Raw genomic sequence first — 17,522 nt, 5'->3', positions numbered from 1 at the left:
TAACAATAGGTCAGTACTCATCCAAAATATCAAAACTATTCACTATGTCTGACATGTGCATTTCTGTTCAATGTTCATCCAAGAGACAAGTCATGGAATCACTGCATGCCCCCTGGCCTCACAAACCCTTTGCAATTATCCCTTATATGACTTACCTGTAATTCCATAATGTGTCTTGTCTGAATTAGGCCATCAACTCTTTGAGAGCAGAGATGCTTCTTTTTTTTTTTTAAGTTCCTAACAGTTTTCTGAGAAAAGATTAATATATACGAATTAATTTTATAAAAATGTATCTGTATTTTTCTTCAGAAACTTTGGACACAGTGAAATTTTGAATGTGTTAATAAGCATCACCACCTATAATAACCCCAATTCAGAATTTTAGCTTTGAAGTTTCAATATCGTATGAAATTCCTTCGAGAAGTAGCTGATTCCAAGACAGAAATAGGGAAAATACGAGATGAGCTTGAATCATCTGGCTGTGAAAGAACGTAAGACCACGTACAGAAAAGGATGGGAGGTATGTCAAAAGGGAAGAGTAGTCAACCTGAAAATGCTCCCAATAGCCAAAGGTGGAACAATTTAAACAAGGAAAACCATGATAGCATTGGATTATAACAAGTAATACATATTTGTGAGTCTAGACTAACATAAATAAATAAATGACAGCTCTTTCTTATAGAAGAATTCCAATTAAGAAACATAGAAACAATGAGGAAGGTACCACTTCACCCAACTGATCAAAGTTAGTATCACCAATACAAAGACATATTGACATATATCTCCGTGTATGTTACACTGAGGAGGGTACATTTCTTGTGTGATTTTCTTCTCAAAAAGGCAGAACCTTGAAAAAATATCAGACAAACCCAAATTGTGGGACATTCTAAAAAAAAAAAGAAATAATCCCAGGTCATGAAAGTAAACTTAAGCCAGAGATTGTCACAGATTCAAGGACTAAGGAGATACGGCAAACTTAAAGCAACACTGAATCCCGGATTTGATCATTAGTGGTCAAACTGGTAAAATCTACATGAAGTCTATAGTTTAGATCCAAGTGTACCTTTTGTTTTGATAATTGTATGATAGCTATACAATATGTTAATATCAGGGAAAGCTGAATCAGGGGTATATGGGAACTCTTTGTACGAGTTGCACACATTTGTAAAATAAGTTCAAAAATTATTTCAAATACAAGTTACTAAAAATGCTTTGAAAAAAAGAGACTAGTTCAAATAATCAATTTGGATGTACTAATTCTTATGTGAACATAGGTATGGAATCTAAACATGATGTGCAGTTACAGAGTACACAGTTGGCTCTTGAGCTTTCCAAAGGAAAGAGAACATGAAACACAAACCTAAATGTGATCGCATCTGTGTCTCAGCATGAGAATTTGTCTACTCATCATGATCTTTTCTCTGTCATCTTCACTATATTTTTCTTCTCCCTTTGGTCTTTTTTTTTTTTTCCCAACAATGATCTGTGTGCAGCCCAGCAATATTGTTTTCATTCTGTGGCTGTTCCTCATCATGTTAGAATGTTTTTCATGAGGTCTGTGGAGCGCTGAGGCTAACTGAAATCATGTGCATAGCATTTCCTCACCATTATTAATAGAGTTTTGTTTCTTAGATGACTTCGACGGCATGTTCCTGTCCCAAGTCACAGCTGGGTATACCACTAACTCTTTTCTGGGTCACTAAGAATTTTATCTGCACCTTCTTTCTCTCCCCTGACTCTGCCTGTATGTCTCACAGGGGAGAGGAAGTAGTGGAGGAAGGGATGCAGTACCCTGTTCAATTTCATTTTTGGTATCCTTCTTCCCAAAGCAACCATAATGCACTCCAAACTCCAGGGCATGACACTCACCTCTCTAAGGTTACATCACATTTGTCTGAATGCACCAAGTAAAATGCCTTTTCACCGTCACCCAGTCCAACGTTCTGTTGATGCTTGAAACCAAGGGGCTCCATAGTCAGTGACCAGTCGTCAGCCTGGGTGTTAAATCTATCAGCCTGTGTTTTTGACCCCCTACATTATTATTTCTTAGTTTGTATGTTATATTTTATCTCAATGGGCAAGATTTAAAACTTTGGGCATTGTACATAAAAACCCAGATTCTAGGTCTCCCTTGTAATACCTAAAGATCCAGCTACCCTAGGCCCATATTCATACAAGGCCAGTCAAATATCTGCTCCAGTCAAATAACAGCTGTCCCCCTAGACAATGAGGGTGTTCTCCAATTTACATGTCACCCAGGACATCTCTGACCAGCCTGGGAGCTCTATGCATGTGTTTGCAAAACTTGCCCTATATCTTGCCCTTTAATTCATAAAGGTTAGTCAAATTTGCCTGAGTGCCATGACTTAACATGATGAGTAAAGAAATCTTATCATCATCCTTTTTTCTGAGTCTAGGGATCTCAGAAGCCATAGCCAAAGCATTTCTCTCCATGTAAATATAGAAAAAATGCTACCTATCATTTTCTCTTGCTTGCACAAAGGAGGAAAAAGGGCAGTAGTTTTGTTTCAGGTTCCCTTATACGATTTCCTACTTTTTAAGAAAATGTTGTTATTGTTATTGTATATTGAGGTCAACTCTCACTTCCACGGTGACTCTCAAGTATGGGTTTGAGACATGATGATAGAGCCATTACTATTGTATTTTCAAAGGGAAGAGAGTTTTACTAATCCTCTTCGGTATTCATCTCTAAATCTTGGTGAACTCCAGTAGTTTCCACCTCTGAAAGTTTATTTTTCACTTAAGTGATTTTCTTGCTATTACTAGATTTTTCAGGTGTCTCGCCAGCTTAACTGTTATCTGAATAAGCTTTGTTTTCCTGGGCTTGTCAGAGCGGGTTTAAGTTTATTCACAGTATTTCCTGCTCTAATGCCTTTTATTCTGAGGATATAGTCAGTAATTATTTTTCACTTTTCCTAAAATGCAAACAACCCCCTTATACTCATTTTGAACCTCTTCCCATAGTACTTTCCCTATGAAAGAAAAAAAAAAAAGCCCTTCAGCAGACTTCCACGTGATGTGAGCATAGTTCTAGTCAGGGAGCATAAATCATGCCTCGTACTCACAAATATACAAGTGACCCTTCCCCTTCCTGCTGTTTTCAATTACTCAGATTAATTTATTTCCAAACGTGTTGGCACCCCTCTGCTAAAATACACAGTAAACAAATTTACAGTGAGTCCCAAATTAAATTTTAATGCAAAATCTTCCAGTTCAAATTTCATTTAGTTCAGTCACTCTAAAACTTAATAAAATCTAGGTGTTTATTTTATATTTAACTTATTTCTAGGCATAATGTTGATGTTAGTACTGAAATTTTGAAGCCAAATTATGAACGGCATTTTTGACAACACGAATAAGAACTGGACTGAACTTAAAGTCACACGCAAATTTGATTTCTGTACATGCATCTAGCAAATGTCTACTAAACCTGTAAGCTCTTTATACAACAAGTAAATTGGTTGAGATCTTTTACTTCAATATCTCATTTCTAAAAATTTAAATGCCTGAGCTTTTAGGCATCTCTCTTTATTTTAACCTAACGTCTGCTTGGTATATGTCATCCCTTCCTAAATCTAAAGACATATCATGTTTGAAAACTGAGAAAGCAGGTTATCTTTTGAAACACTACTTGTATTGACCATGGAGCATTTTCAAGGTAATTTCTCTGGATAAGGTGAAGTATTTCCTCCGTAATGCAGCTGCTCACAATATAAAGTAAATAGTGCTTAAAAGCATTGATTTGGGGTGCTAGATGGCCTGTAAAACTGAAAAAGAAACCAAGTGAGAATATTAGGGGGGGCTAAGCTTGTATTTTCGAATGCAGATTTGAATATCAAGTTTTAAAACAAAACTGTAAATTTTTTCCCAAGGTAGAGAATAGGCAAGAGAGCCGAAAGAGAAGAGAGCAATGAAAAAAATCAATGAAACCGAATCCCAAGCAAACTTCAAATAACTTAGCACCTACAGCAACTCAATCAGCTTAATATTAACCGTATTTCCTTCAAACACTGTATCACTTTCTTCATTCTCACAGACCCTCTGGGCTCAGATATTTTTCCTTTTACTTCAGTTTTATAGAAACACTCCCTCTTTCCTTTTTAAAACCAACAAGAACTCAATAGACCCAAATGGGTTTATTTTGTAGCCATAAGCAAACTTTCCCTAAAAATGCAGAGTCGTACAATTGTTAAACTTGTGTTTTACCGCTTGTTCTGGTCTTTGTTGTTTAGTTGTTTCTTCCTTCAGTCTATAAATCACATTGACTGGAACACAGTGGTTACTATAACATTTATCAATTAATGTGTGGATAAATACAGAAGAATAGCCAAGGGCCCTGACTGACCAAAAGGAATACCCGCTAGGTCAGAAACTCTTACCCAGTAGGTTCTCTACCACTTATCACCACCCTGTTCATTTCTGTGATTTTACTGGGATTTCCAGCAAGGGTAGTAAGAATAGCCAACAGTAGCTCTCTCACAATTTTGTCCCTTTAATCAACTGTTCATAAGTGGGAACGTCACTATCAGCACAAATTCTTCTGTCCAGGATTTAGGGACAATCGAAAAGTTCTTCCTTGATAACACGGATGACTTTCTCAGGAAAAAAATACAAATAGGTTTTCACCTAGGGCCAATGCTTATTCTTTCTGCTGTTATACTGGTTTAGATTGGTAGAAATCACAGAAAAAGGATTGCTGCCATATTTACCAATGCTTAAAATATTGCTAAGTGTATTATTTTGGCTAAAGCCCCAAAGAACACTGTGAGTCAGTGTCACTACTAATTCCATTCTGCAGAAATCGTATGAATAATATGGGGAAATAGGGAAGGTGGTATTAATAATTTTGACATATAAGAGAAAAAGTAATAAGGAGGCAAGCCATACTTCAAGGACCACACATGTCTACCACGTGCCTTGTACTGTGAAACACGTTTCATACAAATCAATAAGAGGTGTTGCGAAACAGCAACCCTAACCTTCAAAGATAATAATTTGAGGTTTAATTGCATGCCTTATCCTACTAATATATTGAAGAGTGCTGCATTTATTGTTATAGAAATTCTTCCTATATGAAAGATGCGAGTCCCTCCTCTACCTTGTCCTCATCTGTACTGCTACCCCCTCATGTAAGCCAACAACATCTCTCTCCAGGACAATTCTGATAACCCTTTAACTGGATCATCATGTCTCTTCTCGTCTTCCTTCATTCAGCAGCAAGCATCATCTCTTAAATAATTGCGTTGTGTCATGTCACCTCTGATTAAACACCCAATCGCTGCCTATTGTAATCAGAACAAATTCAAACACCTCACCTTGTTCTGCATGGCCTTACCTGAACTAATCTGGCTTCATCATTAATAAGCCCTCCCTCACACCTCCTCTCCCCCAAACACAGTTCGGTGCAGAAACACAGACTTTCCTTTTTTTCTGTAAAGCCTGAATCCATGAGTTCCTCTCAAGGGTGTGCATGGAAAGCTTTTCCCTCAGAAGTACTCATAGGTGTTCCCTCTCGTCACTTTCATCTCAGCAAATATGTCATCCTTCTCAAAAGGGGCTGCTGTGATTACAACCATCAATCCTCACAACACTTCTCTGTTACATTATTTTTCTTTCTTCTTAGCTCAAAATACTATTTATTAGTTTATTGTTTGACTTCTCATCCGTCTCCTCCCACATTAAAATGTAAGCACTATCCGGCCAGCAGCATTGTGTAACTTGCTCATTCACCTCATTCCCAGCCCCTAGAACAGCACCCAACAAATATTTACTCAATTATGTTGGGTAGGTGAATAAATAAATCACTCCCAACCACGTGGGTTGCTTCAGAGACCATATGACGTTGGTAGGAAAAATGTGAAAAAAACAAATATAAAGCATCCTGAAAATGTAAGAGATTCCTGTTGCTATTAGTAATTTATATTAAGTTAATGGTATAATAAATAAAATAATGGGTATTCGTGCAATGTAATGTATGATGCAATGTGTTTTCCATACGTTATCTTCATTACACTCATGGAAGGTGTTAGGAACACTGCTAAGTCTCTCTTTTTTGCAGTTGGTTGGAAGAGTTTTCTGTAAGGCTCTGGTGGGGTTTGCACAGGCACCCAGATTAAAATACATGCAATATAAAACCCTCATACACTTCGTAACCTATGTTTTCCCAGAAATGAGAGGAGCAAGGGGAGTGGGAAAAGTGCTAAGATTTTGATACACTATCAGGATTAATTTTTTTAAAAAAAGGTATCTTATTAAGTGAAAATAAGAAGAAAATACTCCAGCAGGTGAAAGAAGTGTAAAACGGAATGTAATCCAAAGATGGACACAAGCAGAATGAATGTGTAAGTTCCAAATTCTACCTATTTTTAACATTGGCCAATGTTGAAGAAAGTCACCATATTTTCCCCAAATAAGAATTGTATGCCACTAGTATCACAGGTCATTAATGTGGTGCTAGTGAATTATTAGCCAGTGTTTGTGTTAGAATGACAATACTAGAACTTAGCAAAAGGGCCTGAATTCTTAGTTAGTAATTCTATCTACAAATCTTACTTATTTGTTAATGTAAATGAGAAATACATGATGCCCAGTGGGCACAATCTGTAATACTTTCACCTGATGAGGCAGAAATCTCACCCATGAGCTAGCATCATTATCACTATACTTGGAGAGCTTAATTATGAGAAAATGCCTTCAAATTAAGAGTTGAATACAGCAGAATATTTTAATAATGTATACTTGCTATTTTAACATTTTCATTCCAATAAAATATACCATTAAAAGCATTAGAAAACGCAGTGTCTTAGATAATCAAAAACTAAATATTTTAAATATAATCTACAACTTATATTTCATCAAAAGTTTGAGCTTCCTAATTGCCTCAGTCACTTGATCTGTGTGGAGTGAAGCTTCAATAAATTCTTACTGTAAATGTTCTCTCTCTCAGCATCTTTGTCCTTCCTCTCCTTATACATTCTAGTTCCTTAAGAAAAGAGATCACCCTAAACCCATTTCTGTTATTATTCTTATACCTACAATTTTATTTTTCACAAATGCCTTAAAATACCCTAGGAACACTCAAAGCAAGCAACCACAACCAAGTTTTACTTCTCCACCCCCCTCCCCATTTTCAGTTCTCTTTTCTCATTTTAAGAAGAAAGGGCTAAAGACATTTTCATTAAAGAAAAAAAACTCAGCGGTAGAAAAATGCTTAAGGAATTATGTATTCATATTTTTAAAGTTAAGCTGTCTAGGAAGTCTTGAAGATGTCAATGTAATGTGGAAAAGTTAGGAACAAATTTCCTATTGACTGTAGGAACAAAACAAGAGATGATCTGTGGTACCTTGATCTTACCTAAAGAAGAAACTTATTCTTTGACTAAAATGTGGTTACCATTCAACAGTACTTGTCTTTGGTCTGAAGGTTAAGTCAGCCAGGACAATGAGGTACGTGCAACTCCAGAAGAGATGTCTGACTGTTAATAAGAATTCATTGTGAGATAAAATGTAATGCCGGTATCTTAGCAAGGCAACACGCTCTATCTTCTTCAAGAAGCTTTTTTTTTCTTTTCACTTTTTTTCTCTTATTTAACAGTTAGAAGGAATTTCATATGAAAAAGTACTTTCTCAACTCATTTTCTATAAAGCACATAGTTATATAAGTCACGTGTAAATGGAAATGTTCATATATACATACATGTCTAAGTCCAAGCTTATATCTAACAAAAAAAAATACTAAACATATGACTCTATAGTAAGAAAATATTAATTAAAATGACTTTTTTATCGCTTCTATAGGTAAAGACAACTTTGACAATGTTATATATTTACAACTATTCTGGAATATTTGAGAAACCCCAAATGTGGATATATCATTTTTCAACAAATGTGAGTGGCAAAGTTATTGAACAATATAGTTATGAGAATGTGTTATTGAATCATTCTCATTAGCCCTTAGTAATGATGATACAAGAAGGTGACCTACTAAGAAATCAGTAACAAATGAGTGGACCCATTTATTTCATCATGCCATTGCCTTTTTTTTTTTTTAAACCACAACTGGACACCTAATTGCAGACTAAAAGTAAGTTAATGTGATCACAAGAGAAAGTTATTGTAGTCATGTTTAAAACCACACCAAATCCTGTTGTCTATTTTATCACTGAAATTATTTCCACTATCCTGCAATTAGAGAAAGTCTTGACTTTGAAATATTTCACAATGTATTTTAATTTTTTAAAAAAATATTTGACGAAATGAGAAAAAGTTAATAAAGCCAACAAAGAAAAATAATTCATTTCTACTTACTTTTAATAAAGTAATCTTTGAGCACGAATGAATTCAGACCATGTATTTATTCATATTCTAGTAGTGTTTTAAGCTTTTATGCTATCCCTTGATATAAATATATAATTACTATCAAATATATTTGCCTGTTATAATATGCACAATGGCCAAGGCACATATGATTTACTGTATAAACTATACATAAAAAGTACTATGCATAAGTCTGTCAGGGAAATATATTGTTGTTTTTCCATAAAATTCAACTTTAGGCTTCCTATGCAAGGCCAGTTTAACTGTCTTACCAGGTCTGACTGGCTACTATCTAATAACTTCATTGCCATTTAGTTACTTTTCAGTTTCATCAATTAGTTTAGTCAGAAAGCTCAGTCAAAATAATTGGGTTTGTATAGAGATAGCCTAAATCAATAGTGTGGAGAGAAAAAGAGAGAAACTACATTTTGGTATCATTGAATTCAGAACAGAGTAATAAATAATACATATTTTCTAACTTGGCCTTGTAGTTATGCCAGGGGGGGAAGAGAGGCCACCAAATCATTTATGAGGAGAAAATATAGATCTAAAATTGCAAAGGCAGCTTATGGCAGAAAAACTTCTAATGGAAAAAAACATAAATTTTGAAACTCTAAGCTTACTTGTTCTGCTATGTTGCAACATCTTATGAAGCCTCCATTCCTCTTTCTATAATAGAGGGTTCTGAAGTACTTGGAGAGAGTAACATTTTATTCAAATGAGAGAGCACAGAATAGTGACAACAGTGATTAAACAGTATAGAACGCACAATACTATGCAAAAGCAAGTGAGGTAAATATATTCATTAGCACACATGTGAATTAGTCCAAAAAGTAGCTTTTAAAAAACTCAAATTAATTTTTAGAAATATGTTCATGTTTCTGTATTTAATGTGTAAATAGTAGGGTTTTTTTTTTTGCTGTTGTTTTTAAGGAACTAACAAATTCTAAATATCTCCTTTTGAAAAATGACAACTGGAGAATGTCCCCAAAGTCTGTAGATTGTTAGATTAGTGATTGCTATGTGGCAATTTCATTCCAATGCCTCTAGTCTATGGGTTGTTACATAGGTTAAATTTGGAGAGTAATAATCCACATGAAAATGTAAAGCAACTCCATACAAGAGGATAAAAAGCATCACCATTCTTTTCTGTTTGGGTGGTTAGATTAATTTTTTCCTCCCTTCCCCACCAAAAAAAAAAAAAAAAAAAAAGTCAAAAAACTTGTCATTTGCACTCTCTGCATTTCAAGGTATTTTTAAATTAAAGATAGGGAGCTAGATTTCTTCAGGGAATATAAGAAAAATTTTTGAACTACCTAGAGTAAACATGACTATTTCCTGATAGAAGTTTGGTCCAATATGTATTTTGATTAGTTGATTATGAGAGTACTCCATCTTTTACTTTACTTCTCTTCAGCATGCCAACTACTAAAAATATCTTTTCAAATTATCAGCCTTGGCGCATCATAATTACAAGCATCTCAAAGGCAAATGCATTTTGACATCTATTTCTTCCACCATCAGATTCTGTTACAACAAAATATTTATTATATGGAAATTCATTCAATTGAATAGTGCATGTTGGGAGTTGAAAAATAACTCTTAAAAGTTTTTTCATTCCTTATTTTTGCTTTTCAAGGAGGCAATAATCACAAAAATAGACATATATGGAATTTAAAAAATAAGTTTCATTTAAAAAATCTGTCTCCAATTTTCAGGCTAAAATGATATTTTTACAGTTTGTGCCAAGACAGCCATTTTTTTAAAGATCTCACACACACCACACACACACACACACACCAGGTGGGTTCCCCTTACTACTAAATTAGTTTAATGACATTATGTTAGTACAATCATGTTTAACTTTTAGTATGAATTCTACTTTCTCGAATGCATCTATCTAGAATGAAGACAACTGTTTCCTTTGTACAATAATTGTTTTGACAGACCACCAAGAAGATAGAGAAATCTATTATTGATAGATTGTCTGGTTGATACATTTTACAACATAGAATCTCTATAACTAGGAAGGAATTAAAGAAATGGGAGTGTACATTTCCTAAAAGGTATAAAAATTAACAGTAGAATCATGAATAAAATACGGAGCATAGTAATACATAAAATAGAGGGGAGATATAGAGATCCCTCATCATCAAAATTCTTGTAGAAGACCAAATCATGTTCAATCCAGGTGACTTTAAATGGAGCCTATCTTTATGGTATAGCCTAGTGTCTGAAAAGAAAGTGACAAGGCAAGTAGCAAGAAATTAATGTCTTGGATCCAAGATACTTGCAAGCTAAAAATCTCTACATGTCTTCATTGTGAATAACAAGTAGCATTTAAAAAGGGTCATCTCATTCTTAAGAGTATATTAACTACAGCACTCATCTTCCATCCTTTCTAAGATTTCTCTTACATGCACCTTTTAAAAAATCACTTCCATCTTAATAATTACAGCATAGTTAACATTTAAGTTTTCTGCAATATTCTGATGTATCTCTCCATTCTTAGAGCTTTAATTATATCCAGGCTCACATTGATGGAAGTTTCTTTAAATTACTTTCATACTACAAACATTTTCATAAGACATCTACTATGAAATCAGAAGAACGTATTTATTTTAAGAAATGATCATTTTGTCTAAAGATACTTTAATCTCTTATTTAAGAAACAGTAATTTGGATTCAGCCTCTCCCTAAAATTATTTGACTTTCTCCCTACTCTTCTTTCCTTCCCTTTTTCTGTTTTCTGCAATTCATATTCATTTTTCTTGTTTTAACAATTGGATTTTTATTTACTTTCCTGTTGTCTCATTTCCTTCCTACCAGCTTCAATTTGAGAAAGAGAGAGAGAGACAGAGAGAGAGAGAGAGACAGAGAGAGACAGAGACAGAGACAGAGAGAGAAAGAATCTCAATGATTACAGAGACCTCTTCCAAAGTTTATATTTGTGGATATAAAGAGACACAGATTGCAGTTCATTCTTCGAAGAGAGGAAGATTAAAATTTTGACATATACATGATTGCCATTTTTAGATGATTTTACAGACATACACATTTAAATGATTATAACAGCGTGAACTTTAATTATTTGGAAAAATGTTTTCCCATCTTGTCAGACTCAAGAATTTAAAAGAGACTAGCTTTCGGTCTCTCAACACCCTCACCTGCCTTTTTTCCCCAGAAAATTTGACAATTTAAAATATACTTCTTTTTAAGTCTTAATCCTTATCAAGCAATACTCTGATACAATATGACATTGTTATATGACACATTGGTTGATGCTAAGTGAATATGATTGATCCTCCACATTTTGTTGTTAAGAGTTACAAAGATGTTTCCTTTTTCAGATGGGATGAAATCTAATAAGAACTGACATGTACATTAGCTTAACTTTGTATCAAGATCAATATAAACTAAGAAAATAAACAACATGGAATTAAAGGACAAGTAGATGGGTATAGATTGAACACAAGCACACAAGTTAAAGTATTTTTCTGTTTAAAAAAATGTTTGAGTTCATACTCATAAACGTACACAGAGAAAAGCAATGCAGGTAGAGAGTAATACAATTATTTCTATCTAGTCCATACAGTTTAAGAAGCTACCCATTACCCAATATGCATTTGTAGAACCTGAAAGGTATTTCTCATTTTCTGGCATGAAGCTAGCTAGCAGTTGCACTATAAAACACACCTGTGTAATTCACATTTTATTCTTCAAGGACAATTGACATAAGCCTGTGCAAAAGCTACATCTCATTAACCTCTTTCTTGAGTTTATATCCCCATATCTTCTGTTTAAGCATTTCAGTGAGGAAGTTTGTCATAATGCAGTACCCTTTTATTTTTTAACTTTCAACAAGATTTCTCTTTTTTACCCCCTTTTCTCCAAAAGGGACCCACCCTTTTCACTTGTGATAGCTTGCTGTGACAATTTTAACTCCTTTTTAATGCTTTTTAAACTTGTGTTAAATATGTAAAAGAGTGGTAAAGTATTGGTCTATAACTATTTTTACTTCTCCTATCTGATACAGTACTTCTAATCCTGACATGGTGCTACAACATGACACTATTTCAGTTTTAGGAAAAAGTAACAGTTCTTTTCTATGTGCCCTGCTTATATATTAGAAGTCTCTCTCCCTCATGGAATTAAGTTAACACCAAATTGCAATCCTTTTAGTTATTTAGTTTCCTATCTCAGAAGTAGGTTGGGAGACTATGTTTAACTTTTTATTATACTTAAAATTATCTTCAGGTATTCATTCCAAGCACTGTAGCAACGGCTCTATCCCTTCTAAACACATAAAAGAGTACTGAGGATTTAGCTCTAGATGAAGTCAAATTTCTAGAGATTAGGGACTCAATCAGAAAGAGCTCAATAGCAGTAGTCAGCCAGGGCCATTATATTTTGCCAGCACACAGGGCTGAAAAGCTTCATTCTGTTCACCTGCTCTGGTCCAACTTCAAACATTCTTCCTAAGAAAGGTTGAGAGCTGATTGTTCCAGATCAAAGACATCAAGTTAAAGCTATGTGCTTCCATTTTATCAATATAGTTTTCAACTACTCCACACCAACTTCAAGGCAAGTTAAGGCAAGTTCAGAAGGTATATGGTTAGGTGGCAATGATATGTTTAAAAGATTATCACTCAGTAAATGTCATTCCTTTCTGAAGGAACTCGTAATTACACTACTAGTAAAGGAAATGACATGTGTGGCTATATTATAAAGGCTAATCTGGTTGCCAACAGCAGGTTAGATAAAAACACTACAATTCAGGCCTTTTTTTGGTTGTTTCTTTTTCTAAAATGAAGCAATGATTTTTAGTCAAGTCATATTTTGCTTCATATAAACACAGTCATTAAATCTCCCAATGCAACATTTTGCCTGTTTGCTAGGCGTTAGGATCAAAGTATCATTCCTATCTTTTTTACATCTCTTTTTGTTAATTAAACCCCCCAAGTCCAGCTGAACTACATCAGTCAATATGAACTCGATAAAAAAAAATAGATCTATGATACTTTGGATTTTACCTTAAGTAGTTAACCATTCCAATGCCAGTGGCCCAAATATTCATCTACCATTTTTTTCACCTTTTCTCACCCGTGCGACTGTACTCAAGGATTATCAAATTTGCACAGGGATTCCTGGGCTTCCAGATCAAAAGTTTACAGAATCCAGGTGTACTAAAATCCCCACCTCCTCTCTCTCTCTCTCTCTCTCTCTCTCTCTCTCTCTCTCTCTCTCTCTCCCCCCCCCCCCTCCCTCCCTCCTCTGGTCCCCATACCCATTGCCTTTTAAATGTCTACCATTCCTCAGCTATTTGGAGAAAACGCAAGGGCAAAACCCCAGTGTTGGGTTAGCATCTCCAAGTACCATGACCGGTGTCACAGACATTCGGAATCCAGGGGGGGAAAAAAGTCAAGTTCAAGCAAGTGCCTGCGTCCAAAAGCGCCTTGCAAACCTCAGCCTCTGGGCTGATGACACGAATCTGGCCCGAGTCTACCCCAGCAAGAGGTTACAGAAACGAAAGGGGCTTGAGTGGGCGCTTTCGCCTTTCCACAGATCCTGGGGGCAGCAGGGAAGGAAGTTTTAACCCAGGAGCTAAGTTGACGGAGCACACACTTAACGCAGAGAATCCGGAGACCGCAAAAGCTGGAAGCCCTGCGAGTCACCGCGGAGGGAAGTCTTGAAAAAGCAAATTCTTATTCCAACATCTGCAGCGCTTGGGATGCGCGGGCAGAGGCGCTCAGTCAAGTCCAAACGCTCCCGGGGGTGAGAGGTGGGGGGTGGGGATCAGGACCGACAAAAGGCCAGAGGAAAAAGCTATGGGGGAGTCAAGGACTCCGGCACCTGGTTCAGAAATCCGCCACCGCACCTCTCACCCTCCCTGAGGCCAGCGCACAGTGGCCAGAGGGACCCAGGGAGCGGGGCCGCAAGGACTTAAGTTTCACACTCACTTATCTCCAAGCATCGCCCAGCAGGAAAACCAGGTAAGAAAGGGGGAAGGTGGTCTCCTTACCTTGGTCGGCTCCCGCCGTCAGCACCTTGGGGACGGGCAATAATCCCGAGAGAGTGAGTAAGGCGAGGAGAAACTCGGACATTGTGGTCGCCGGGTAAGGAAGCCTGCACTGGAGGCTGCTCCGCTGCACCCTCGGCCGGGCGGCGGCGGCGGCTCCGAGCCGGGAATCGAGCAGCGTCATTTACAAATGTCACTGGAAATTCTTCAGCTCAATGAGCCCAGCCAGTCCGCCTTCTCCTGCCTGGAGCAGGATGTGGAAGGTGTGCGGATGCGCGCGTGTGGAGGAGAGAGAGAGGAGGAGTGCGTGTGAGCGCGAGCGAGTCGCTCGTGTGTCTTGACTTTTCGATGCAGGGTACGTCTGATCTTACATCACGCAAGAGGGGCAGTGAGAGATGCCAGCGGATGGGAATTCACTGATTAATGACCGAAACCACCACACACCCCTTCGTTGTCCACATAAATCACATCTATTACTTACTAAAAGGCATTTCACACAACAGGAAAATACCACCGCGAACTGAGAGCCCCACAATTCACAATTATGTCGGTCTCCTTGAAGGGAAAGTAACTCCAAGCTGGTTCTGTAGGGATTTGGGTCTTTAGAGAAGGGGCAGACTTCTGCATCGGGCTGAGCCAGCCAGGAGCCCAGGAAACTCTGCCTTTAACAGCCAGCTGGAAATTATCAGCTACAGCTCTGGGATGCTTCCTTCCGCCAAGCTGATTTGATCCCTTCGCTCCCTGGAAGCTTCCTTCCCGGGAAGGAAGGACAAGCCAAGTAACTGAGCTTCTCTTAGGAAAATGGTTTCCTCTGCTCAACACACAAACGCAATGCTTTCTGAATTGCACTTTTAAGTTTTATTATGAGTAGCACCTGAGGACAAAGATGTAGAGTTTAATGACTCAGCAGAACAAAAACAAAACAAAACAAAACAAAACAAAAAACACAAAAACAATCCAAAAAGTCATTATCCATTGCATAAGAAGGAAAGGTGAATGGAAAGAGATCCCTGCACAGGGAACCACAGACCAAGAAATTGGCAGATTGTTTTGCCGTGGATTTCTCTCTTTAAAAGGGTACCTGGAACCATTTTCAATATGTTTTGAGTATTTTTTATTGTGTGTCTTTTTTTCTTTTTCCACATAACACAGTGGTACTTTAAAAACTTTCCCAAACCATCCAGCATAAAAAAGAATCAAAGAAATTAAAACAAAACAAAACAAAACAAAACAGTTATTTGTATGACCACTTAAGTTTTTAAATATGACACCCCAGTGCCCTAAGTTTTAGTTTGTCATTCCAAAATGGCTAAGGACTTAAAACTTGGAAACCTTAACAGTTAAAGGCTTACATTTTTCCTTGTAACATCAATAATTCTTGTCTAAGAACAAAGGTTGAAAAATGTTTCATATTTAATATTTTAAAACTTGAAATGGGTGTAAGGGAAAATTATAAGACTAAACTAAGAAACAGAAAGATTGAAAAGTGAAGGAAAGATACTTTAAACAAACACTTTATTCAGTTTCACTGGTTGAGAATTATCATAGATGAATGCCAGCACTGTGAGTTATCTGTTTATGAGTAAAGTTATCCAGAAACATCTTTGAATGCTCCTTAGAAACCATTAACACTAGACTGGATCAAAAAACACAGAGGTAACTCTCAGGGTCATTACCAAGAATCTCTAATATTCACCTTTTCATACTTTGTGATTATGAAACATGTCCTTTAGGTTAATTTTATATATTTTAAATTTTAAAGTTTATTTTTCCTTGTAAATCAAATCATTTAGTATTTAAAAATGACTCATTCCACACTTAAAAAGTGTATAGTTTTTTTTTCTTTTAACGTTGTTACATGTATCATTTCATTTATTGTTTATTATTTTATTAAAATATAGGAAACAGAAAGAGAGTTTTTCCCTATTTTACTTCATTTTCCCTAAAATTCACAAATTTGAAATGATTGGCAGAGTTCAAAGATTATGAGGGAAGGGAGAGAAAGGGTATATTCTGAATGATGCTCAAAATAATAAATATTTTTCAACGGTCATAGACCTCCTCATTCTATGAACTAGTTATCCTTTCATCAGACAAAGTAAGTAGGTGTTTCTCAATCTCTCTCTCTCTCTCTCTCTCTCTCTCTCTCTCTCTCTCTCTCTCTCTCTCATGATTTCATTCTGTCAACTAAGAGATCAGCTATTAGGAACACCATATCCACTTAAGTCTTAGCAATAAAATGAGGAGTGCTCACACACCATGCTAAGGACATCCAGATTCTTCCTCTCAGATACCATTACTACCAATTACCCACCCACCAACTATCTCAAAAATTGCAAAGTAGAGGAAAGCAGCCAGAAACAGTACAACCAAGGAGACTCTTAACCACATACCAAAGTGCTATAATTGAAAATCAGTGACTCATTCACTTCTGCAATATATGTAGCAGCCCCTATTCCACTGTCAGTTCTTAAAAGGGAAAAAGCTAACAAAGACAATCAGAGAAGTAAATGCCCAGCAGATTTTGGATTCTAATGTATATTCTAAATATGCCACTAAATGTGTAGTGTCTCCTAATAGTGAACCTGTTAAGTCAATTGGGCAGAGTGAAAACCATATGATCTATTTTCAGTCATCTAGTTGACTTTTTAAGTGCCCTGAATGGAAGAAAATCAAGGATGCATTGTCCACACATTGTAATCAGAATAATAAAGAAAAAAAATTCCTTTTTAGTAATTATGAATCACATTGCCCATGTAAATGACGCATGACTCAAAATGGTGGTATAAAGTAGTGTTAGCAAGTGCAGAAGCTTAACTGCTAAGGTATACATTGGCATACAAATGAATGGAGAGGACTTTCATATCAACTGTGAATGATTCTGAATTTTATCTACAAACTGTAATTTGGGACCTATTTTAAGAATGTGAATAGATATTATTAACAAAGACCTAAAGGGTATAAAAATGTCCATAGCAATTTAGTGGAAGAATGGATGCTTAGGTATGTATCAGTGGCCAAGTACATACACATATGCATTTAAATGCATGTCAAGCAGGGTTTTAAGACAAAAATTATACTAAAAACATTGGTTTACACCACAAAGCAATAATAATATATAATAAACAGATTAAATATTAAACTTAATAGATAGGTATTTGCTCCA

The 17,522-nt window shown here is 36.2% G+C and overlaps 1 protein-coding gene across 1 annotated transcript in view; it reads right to left on the bottom strand.

The window, feature by feature from the left end:
• Positions 1–14,890, bottom strand: part of LRP1B (LDL receptor related protein 1B) — a 1,793,989-nt gene extending 1,779,099 nt beyond the window's left edge. The window contains exon 1 of the mRNA XM_033112843.1: positions 14,360–14,890. Within this exon, the coding sequence (XP_032968734.1) occupies positions 14,360–14,540 (181 nt within the window). The 5' untranslated portion in view covers positions 14,541–14,890. The remainder of the gene's footprint in view (positions 1–14,359) is intronic.
• Positions 14,891–17,522: the final 2,632 nt, after the last annotated feature.

The sequence above is a fragment of the Rhinolophus ferrumequinum genome, chromosome 8 (genome assembly GCF_004115265.2).
Source record: "Rhinolophus ferrumequinum isolate MPI-CBG mRhiFer1 chromosome 8, mRhiFer1_v1.p, whole genome shotgun sequence".
Lineage (NCBI taxonomy): Eukaryota > Metazoa > Chordata > Mammalia > Chiroptera > Rhinolophidae > Rhinolophus > Rhinolophus ferrumequinum.
The sequence above is the reverse complement of the archived record's forward strand: the minus strand, read 5'-3'. Positions and strand labels throughout refer to the sequence as shown.